Source organism: Fukomys damarensis, unplaced genomic scaffold (assembly GCF_012274545.1).
Source record: "Fukomys damarensis isolate Sample0158 unplaced genomic scaffold, DMR_v1.0_HiC HiC_scaffold_34, whole genome shotgun sequence".
NCBI lineage: Eukaryota > Metazoa > Chordata > Mammalia > Rodentia > Bathyergidae > Fukomys > Fukomys damarensis.
The window spans coordinates 12,088,535-12,098,021 of record NW_022900946.1 but is presented as its reverse complement, the minus strand read 5'-3'; the positions used below and the strand labels follow the sequence as shown (position 1 = coordinate 12,098,021).

The following is a 9,487-nucleotide window of genomic DNA, read 5'->3' as shown; positions in this document are numbered from 1 at the left end:
CCCGCCGTTCAACTGCAGCTCGGGCGACTTCATCTTCTGCTGCGGGACTTGTGGCTTCCGGTTCTGTTGCACGTTTAAGAAGAGGCGACTGAACCAAAGCACCTGCACCAACTACGACACGCCGCTCTGGCTCAACACCGGCAAGCCCCCTGCGCGCAAGGACGACCCCCTGCACGACCCCACCAAGGACAAGACCAACCTGATCGTCTACATCATCTGCGGGGTGGTGGCTGTCATGGTGCTCGTGGGTATCTTCACCAAGCTGGGGCTGGAGAAAGCGCACCGGCCCCAAAGGGAGCACATGTCCAGGTGGGCTGCCTCCCCTCGCCTCTCCTCCGGGCTTCACTTTCTCTTCGCTGCCTCCCCAGCTCGCCCCAGGCAGGGCTCCCCCACCCGGGCCTCTGCGCTGGGGGCTGTCACTAGGGGAACCAACTTTGGTTTCTCAGGCAGAGAAGGGGCTGCGGGCTGGGCACAGGTGGGAGTGACGGGGCGAGTGTGGCGTGTCTGACCCCTCACCCTCTAGCCACCACCTGCCGACAGTGACCCAGACGGACTTGGGGCGAGCAGGCGAGGAGCCCGTTCCCGAAGTCTCGGGTTTTGGGGAAGGCATCCATAGCACCCCTCGGGTTCCAGATGCTCCCCTCTAGGTAAACGGAGGCAGGCGAGTCCGACCGGGAAGGGGGCGTGTGTGAGCCCGTGAGCGCGTGTGTGACGGGAGGGAGCTAGGGAAGGAGTGAGTGCCGTAAGACTAGCGAGAAAGAGGCAGAGGAGGATCAGAGGGAAGGGGGGCGAGAACAAACCCTCGTTCAGGGCCGCCCCTCCCGCGTGGAGGTCTCCAGGCTTGGGACGTCACCCCCTGTGTTCTTTTCTCTCCTTGTCCCTTTATCCTGCCACCACCTCTCCTGCCCGAGGCAGCGGCCATCACCGCCCTCAGTGCCCTTTCCCCAGCTGGCTCAGACTCCAGGGTCCCCGAACCCCGTCCAAGACATCACCTCCTAAGCCCCCAGATTTCTCAACTTTCCCGTTTGCTGTATTCATTATGCAAGTCCCAGCAAATCGTAGCAGATGGAAGAAGGCATTTGGGGATTAATGGAGCTATTTGCCTTTTTCGTTTTCTTTCTTTCTTTTTTTAAGTGTCTAAACTGATTCGCACAACTCAGTAACTTTGGAGGCGGAGGACACAGCCCTGAGCAGCACGAAGCCTCGGCCGTAGGGGAGGAAGCAGCCAGGGGTTAGTGTGAGGTCTGGGAGGCCAGGATTGAAGGAGCGGCCAGCGAGCGTTCGTGTGGCTGGAGTGTAAGCCTTAACTGTCCCTTTCCGAGTCAGAGCAGGGAAGTCGCAGTGTCCCTATCCCTCCCCCCCCCACACCTCCGCGGGGGGCGGGGGCTGTGTGTGTGAGCGCGCGCGAGGGCGCGCGTGTGCGTGTGTGCCTGTGCTCCATGTGCATGCCTAAAAAATCTGAACAAAGAGACCCACCAAAAATAGGCGAAGGAACATCACCACCTCACTAGTAATTATTTTCTATTTATACACAGAGTATCCGATCATTTTTTCCCCCCAAAAGGGGAATGATTGGTGGGGAAGAGGTGAGGAAGTTCTTGTCGGTGGTGGGTGGTGAGGTCCTGCGGTACAGAAGTAAGCTCTAAGGGCTCAAGAAACCTTGACCTACTAAAGGAGTAAAGCGCTTGCACCGCCGGTCTCCCCTCTCCTACAACCCCAAGGGGCCCATCTCCAGTCCTAGCGCAGAGTCGTTTGTTTCACCTCTCGGTCCTAAGGCCAATCCCTGCTGACACCGGGTCCACGTTAAGGCGAGGGTGAGCAGAGGATGCAGGACTGCGGCAGCCAGGCTGCCTTGTAGGGAGACGTTACTCAGAGGCAGGTACATGGCCTCAGACCTCGCCAGCCAAAAGGCTCTTTGCTATGCGGAGCTGGGAAGGTGAGGAAAGGAGCTGTCCTCTGGGACTATGGTGTCCTGGAGAGACAGCTCTCCGTTCCTACAACAGGGCTCAGGAGGGGTCCGACTTCCTGGTTCTGTCCTTGGCAGTGCTGTTGGGGAGAAAGATGACTCCAGCTAACCGGGTTGCTGTTACAGTCTTCTTGTAGGTACCAGGAAAGGTCCCCTTACAAGCAGCAGCTAGCCTAGGAGTACCCAGTCTTGGGGTAGTGGCTCCTCAACCCAAGGTCTGCAGGTGGAAGGAAATGCTTACTACTGAAAAGAGAGAAATGTTGATTTTTTTTTTTTAAACTGTCAGCTTCTAAGCCGTAATCTTCAACCCTGCTGCTGTTTGGGATCACCTGTAGTGCTTTAAAAAATCTTGTTGCCAGGGCCTCCATTCTTGACTGGTTAAATCAGAATTTAGCATCTGTACTTTGAAAAGCTTTCCAGGTGATTCTAATGTTCAACCAATCTCTACTAAGGAAAAAGAACTAACACACACCTGCTGAGCACGAGCTGGGTGCCAGGCACTGTGATAGAGGGGTGTGTGTGCTTGTGTGCATGCACTGTGTGTGTATATATAAGTAAGCTCTCATTCTCACAATGACTCCGAGACAGGTGCTATTTTAATTACCATTTACATATGAGAAAATCACGGCACAGGTAAGGTGGCTTGCCCAAAGTCACACAGAAAATTGTGCACTTTCCAGTCTCCTGGTTTCACCTTGTACCTGGAGCAAATGTTTCAGATCAATCCCAGAATCTGGGGGAGCTTCCTAAAGCACAGATTCTTGAGTTCCAGCCCCAGAGATTGTGATTTAAGAGGTTTAGAGAGGGCCCTGGAAAATCGGCTTTTAACAACCGCTTTGAATTGCTCTGAGAACGTGGTCTACACTTTAGGGAAACATTGGTCTTGGATTTGGGAATATTCCAGAGACAAGAGATCAATTAATCCTAGAGAAAGGAGAAAGGCCAATGTGACTGTCTTATTTACATTCTGTTGCTTGCTTGTTTTCTCCTTGTATATAACCTTTCTGTGGTTCTTGGGCTTCCCCAGGATCCCTGCAGATGCATCATGCACTGCTTTTGAAGTTAATCTTTTGGAGTCCTAGGGTGGCACTTGGCTCCTAGTTTTTGCCTGATGGTGCTAAGGGGTTCTCAAGTGAGGGCCGGCCCACCAAGCTTGGCAGTGGGAAGGCTGCTGTGAGGCAAGGTGTCACCAGGTAGAGCTAATCTGCCATTTTTGTCTGGAGCTGTAACATTAAAAGGGGGTTTGTTCTCATTTGCCTAAAAGCACCTTCTCTTCCAGGACGTGGATGTGTGGCTGCGCTCCCATGCGCTCTTTATCCCTGCTGATCAGTAAGTTTGTGTTTTCCAGCAGAGGCCTCTGGCTATTGGTGTATAGGCGCAGAGTCCTGAGCATATGCTCTTCTTCCTCCTGAGCTGATTAGGGCTGAGAAAGATGGTCATTCTGGAGGGAAGAGGGGGCTTAATGTGATCTTGTAAGAACTGTAGAAATGCCCATGCCCAGTCACCAGCTGTGACAGCAGCCACAGACAACCCCTGTTTCCTGGGAGAGGGGACAGCAAGAGGTAGCCAGGTATGGTTACCAAAGTATGACTTTTTTTTTTTTTGGTCTGCAAGGTATTTCTATTTGAGCATTTTTGTTTTAAAGTTTTCTGTAATTTTTTATTGTGAAAATTTTTAACATACGAAAAACTTGAAAGAATAATAAAAACAACTCTAATATTTCTTCCTTTAGGTCAGGTTTTCTCAAACTTGGCACTGTTGACGCCTGGGTCTTGATAACCCTTTGTTTTAGGGGTCTGTCTTGCACATTATAAGATGTTTAGACTCCCTGGCCTCACCCACTAGATGCCAGTAGTATATACCCCATACTCCAGGCACAATAGTAAAAATGTTCCCAGGTATCATCAGATGTCGTTTAGGGACAAAATTACCCCCAGTTGCAAAACCACTAAGCTCATTTTTTTTGGTGGTACTGGGGTTGATTGAGCCCAGGGGTACCACACCACTGAGCTGTATCCCCAGCTATTCTGTATTTTATTTTGAGACAGACTCTTGTGAAGTTGCCCAGGCTGGCCACAAGCTTTCTGTCTTCCTGCCTCAGCCTCCTGGGTACCTAGAAGTCAATTTCACAGTTATTGTCATTTTTTTTCTCATACTCTCTGTGTATTTTTTCTTCTGTTCTTCTGTCTCCCCAGCCCACAACTCTTTCCCCCTAATTTTTCTTTTAGCTGAAGCATTTGAAAAAAGTCACTGACATGTCACTTTGTCCCTTCATAGTTCAGCATGGCTGTCCTAAGAACCAGAACACTTTCCCATACAACACAATCCCATGACCATACCCAAGAAAGCACACAAATTCCATGCCACATGTTCACTTTCCTAGGCATAGAAATGTCTTTCAGAGTTTGGAGTTTTCAAATCAGGATCTAATCAAGGTGTATTTAGCTGTAAAATCACTTTAATCTCTAAAATGTATGGCATTTTAATATCAACTTTGAATCAGTTGCCAATTTTTTCTTTTTTCTTTTTTTTTGGTACCGGGGGTTGAACTTGGGTCCTTGTGCTTGCAAGGCAGGTGGCAGAACCACTGAGCTAAATCCCTGGCCCAGTTACCAATATTTTAAAGCTGTGAGATTTCAAACAGAAATCCAGTTTCTGATTTCTTTTAAGAGTTTGGCAGGTTTGATGAGGTTGTATCAGCATTGTCACAGAGCAGTTGTTGGTTGTGGTTCAGGGGTAAATTTCCCTTTTAGGGAGCTCTTGAGCTGCCTTGGCCACTCCCATCCTCCCAGGTCACTCATTTATGCCATGCACAGACTCTGGAGAGTCAGGCTGGTTGGAATGGCGTGGGCTCTGCTTAGACTCCCTGCAGTTTAATTCTCGTTCAGCCACTTAATAGCTGTTTCACCCTAGGAAGGTTGCTTTACCTCTCTGAGACTAAATTTCTTTCTTTCTTTCTTTTTTTGGTACCGGGGATCGAACTCAGGTCCTTGCCCTGGCGAAGCAAGTGGCGAAACCACTGAGCTCAATCCCCGGTCCTCTGAGACTAAATTTCTTATTTGTAGGTTGAGCATTCGTTGAGGACCAGTTGTGTAAAGCACCTAACATGAGAATTGTCACGTGGCCACTATTCAGCAACTCTTTCCCATAATTTCTGTTGAAATTATCTAGTTCTAGTCTACCAAAGACAGTGATGTTGCTGTCTTGCTCTTGGTGGCCGGCCCTGGTCTGGGGCATTGCCCAACCTCCTACCCTTTCCAGCCTGGCTCTTGAATCTGAAGAGGGATTGGCAGGTTCAAAATAGGAGGGAAGTTTAGTGCAGGACTAGATTAAATGCATTGCAAAGTGTTGTCTAGGTGATGTCAAAGAAGCTTTGCTGGATTTGCAATCTTGCCATAAGCTTATGTGTTTATTCTCATTTAATTTCACACCCCTCCCCCCGAGGTAGGCTCTATGACAGTGTGCCATTTGCAGAAGCACAGACTGCTTTCCAGGAGGACGAACTAGCTCATGGGGAGTGGAGGAGTCTCGCTTCAAACTCAGGCAGTGTGAGGCAGGGCACAGGTCTTCGACCGCTAGGCTGCCCTGCCTTTGCACACAAACCCGAAGGACTTCCAGTCTTCTCCAATCACAAAGAAGTGCTCGAGGGCCTGTGAACCACAGCCTGTGCTTCAGGGCCAGGTCAGGGAACCAATGGAAGATCAAGTCTAGGAATGTTTTCTGCATCTGTCCCGGACAGGGCCAGATCTCCTGGTGGATTCATTGGTGAGAAGTGACCTTGAGGGCAGAAATGTGTTTGAAGCTCTCTACCCTTGATGCTGACAGCGGACACAAGTCATTATTTTGCCCACTTTCAAACAGAATCAAAAATCCGTGTGACAAGTTGCGTAGTATCGTGTTCCATGTGTTTTTCGAACATGCTTCCAGACCTGGGATCCCTTGCAAGAAATGGCATCAAATGACAAATACCCCTGGTTCACTTGCCTTTTGTCTTCTATTTCCCTCCTGACTCTACCTTTCCACACACCTGGTTATCCAGTGGCTGGTTAACCAGATCCCCAACCTGGAGAAGCCCATGCATACATGCATATGCTGTTGGCCACAGAAAGTCCCAAGTTAATTTTCTCGCAAGACATGTTTGCTTCTTCTTGGGGATTGAGTCCTTGCATTTTACAGATCTATTTTATTGATGTATAAATTATGCAATAAAGCACACCCATTTTGAGCGTACAGTTTGGTGAGCTCTGACACATGTCTGCACTCTGTAACCATCATTCTAGCAAGCCAACTGCCCATCACCGTTGCATTCTCAAAAAAAAAAAAAAATGCTGGGGCTTGTGCAAGAGGCAATGCTTAGGAATCCTATTCATGCATTTAAATTCCAGAATATGGTTTGAATCTTTGGAATCCCTAGAGGCTTTGAAGCAAGGTACCAGGACTTGAAATTCTGGGAATAATGGGGTCTCGTGTTTGTACACGGTGGTCGGAAAGGAAGACGGGGCTTTTTGTTCTTTGAGACAGGCCACGCTCATTGTCACAGCGGAGCCATTGTGTTCTCTTCCAGCAGACTCTGACCTATTGTCGGGCTTTGGCTCCAGTGTCACCTTCTCCAAGAAACCTTCCTGACCACCTAGGCCTTTTCTCTGTGCACACTCTAGCCCGTCCCTCAGTGTTATTTACTTCGCTTCGTGTTACGGTCTAAAGTTACTGCTTTATTGCTCGGCTAGTTGATTGTCTTCTTCCGTTATCATTCACAGTAAGGGATGCAGGGACAATCACCGTCTCTTCCAGTTCGCAGCTGTATCCTGAGTCCCTAGAACAGTGAGAACTTTGTTTTCTTGTATTCTGTTTTGCATGGCAGCAGAAAGTAACCCCCTCCCCGTTTGTTCATTTATGTATTTGATAGGTATTTATTGAACACTACCTGTGCTTAGCACGGTGCTGGAAACTCTGAGAAGAGTAGATGGTATAAATGTGATCTTTCCCCTCACAGAGCCAACACTGAAATACCGGGAGACAGGTAACATACAAGGAAATGTCACAGAAGTTGACACTAAGTCATACCTTACAAAATGCCCATATTCAGTCATTTTCATCCTTAAAAAAGGTAACGTGTCAACATAATTGTCCTGAACTGGGTTAAAGGATATCAAGGAATCAAAGTGTAGCTTTTGCTACACAGCACCTTTATTAGGCAGGGTTCTGCAGCACTATGGAGCCAGCACATCTTTAGATTTATTATAAGGAGTCATTAAGTCTAAAATCTGCAGGATCAGTGTCTCAGTTCAAGGCTGAGGTCTTCCAGACGAGCTGCCGCAGAACCAGAAAGAGCCTCGTGTCCCAGTTCTGAGGCAATCAAGCAAGATAATTCTTTATGATTTGGAGAGGGGTCACCTTTAGGTCTCTTCAGACCTCCAAGAGATTGAATGAGGTCCACCCACGTGAGGCTGGCAGTCTGCTTTACTCAGTTTGCAAATTTAATGTTAATTGCATCCAGAAGGATGAGAAACATAAGTATCAGAATGTTGACCAGCTCTCTGGGCACAGGTGGCCAGTGTAATAGGCATGTGATGCTTGTCATCATAGTTCCCTTAGGAGCTTGACACTCAAGGAATGAGGCTCAAGGAATGAGCCACCAACCGTCTTCAGCTGGTGACTTGAGAGGAGTCTCAGGCCCTACCTCGGAATATTAGAATGTGAAATTTAACAAAGTCATCGGGTAGCGTGAATGCCCATTAAAGTTGCAGCAGCATCCAAACTATGTGGACCCCTCAGATGTCAGATCCACAGGAAGTTGGTTTGTGACACATCTGGTTCTTCACACTGTCCCCTTCATTAACACTTTGGACACATTCCTAATTAAACATGTTTTTATTACGTACCCCGATGCATGCACATTTGTTTTCCTAAGAACACGTGCATGGGCTTATGAACAATTATTCGGTAAGTTATAAAGCATAAGAATGGAAATTTTAAACTGAACGGAAGGTAAAATAAACACTTTTAAAGTCTGTTGCTAGTTGTGATGACTTCCTGCTGTCAGTCACTGAAATCTGAAAGCATAATGTACATGGGGGATGATAGTCCTCATTAATAAATAAGACTGTTTTGAATATTCTTCATGAGAGTTTCAATTATTTTTGGCGGACGGCGCTTGAATCTGAATAGACCATCGCTGTTTGAACCTTGGGAGAAGCTGCTGGAGAGGAGGAGTGGATCGTGTTGTTCTCTTGGGCTTGCTTTCCCAGTGCTGCCTTCAGTCTTGTGGTTTTGACAAAGGGCACCACCTGTCTATTAGGTGATGGTTGGCGTTGTTGAAAGTAGATAAATTAATCTGCACATCCATTTATGGGGGCACCTGTGTCCATCAAACAGGCCAGATATCCCAACGAGGGCGGTGCTGGCAGTTACCTTCCTTGGTCCGGGGGTGCTGATTCCTGTCTTCGGATGCAGGTGTTCCAAGTGTACGTGCCCCTATCAGTCAATGTCATTTAATTGATTTCTCGTTGTTTTAAAAAAACTGAAGACCATACATTGAAGTTCTGTTCTTTTCTTCCCCCGCGCCCATGCTTCATGCTTTGGAGATTCCTTGTTCAGGAAGTGGCGATCTCAGAATCCTTGTCTCTAATGCATGCTCTGGGAATGGCTGTGGGGAGAGGCGTCCTTGGGCTGTGGAGCTGGGATTTCATAATTTTCAGCACTCAAGAGAAGCTCAGGGCATCTGCAGATGGCAGTGCTGCCTAAGTTCATGATGGCCATTCTCATTCCTTACTTTGCTGTCCTCTTGAAGGCTGGAATATTTTGGAATTTTGGGGTGAACCCTTGGGGAATAGGATGAAAGCTATGCCTCCCTATTCAAGAAAAATGCGCAAACAAATTTTCCATTCAATTACAGAGGAATTCAGCGATCCCTTGAAGCTCAGGATGAAGAACCTGTTTAGAAGTGAAAAAGGCAAGTTAGGTTTGGAAGGCCTCTGTCCTTTGTCTCAAAACTTCCTTCCCCTGCAGCTCCCTTGAGTTTCAGACCCTGCTTGCTGCACAGAGGTAGGAAGGAGCCGGAACTTTGATTTCAAAGACATTCAGGATTGCAATTCTATTCATTCTCTCCACTGATTAGCTGGGTTAACTTGGGCAGTTTTTCACGCTGTAAAATGGGTTGTGTTAATCCATACCTTTTAATACTCCCCTTTTTGTTGGCCCTCTTTCGGCTTTATTGGCCTTCTTGCTTATTCTTGAAGTATCTGACCTCTTTCCTGCCTCAGGGCCTTTGCACTTTCTGTTTGCTGTGCCTGGAATGCTCATTGCCTCATCTTTACGTGTGTTAGTTTTCTGTCGCTATCAGATACACTCGAAACAATCAGAAGTTTATTTTGACTTGCAGTTGTGGAGGTTTTGGTCCGTGAACAGTTGGCCTAGTTATCTGTGAACCCATGGCAAGGCAGCACGTCGTTGTTAGAATCACATGATAGATCAAAGCCATTCATTTCATGTTCAGGGAAGCAAAAAAAAAAAAAAAAAAAA

The 9,487-nt window shown here is 47.6% G+C and overlaps 1 protein-coding gene across 1 annotated transcript in view; it reads left to right on the top strand.

Annotated features, from left to right (window-relative positions):
• Position 1: 1 nt before the first annotated feature.
• Shisa9 (shisa family member 9) overlaps positions 2–9,487 on the top strand; it is a gene marked incomplete at its 5' end in the record, with an annotated part of 279,052 nt that continues 269,566 nt past the window's right edge. The window contains one exon of the mRNA XM_033758741.1: positions 2–309. Coding sequence (XP_033614632.1) covers positions 2–309 — 308 coding nt within the window. The remainder of the gene's footprint in view (positions 310–9,487) is intronic.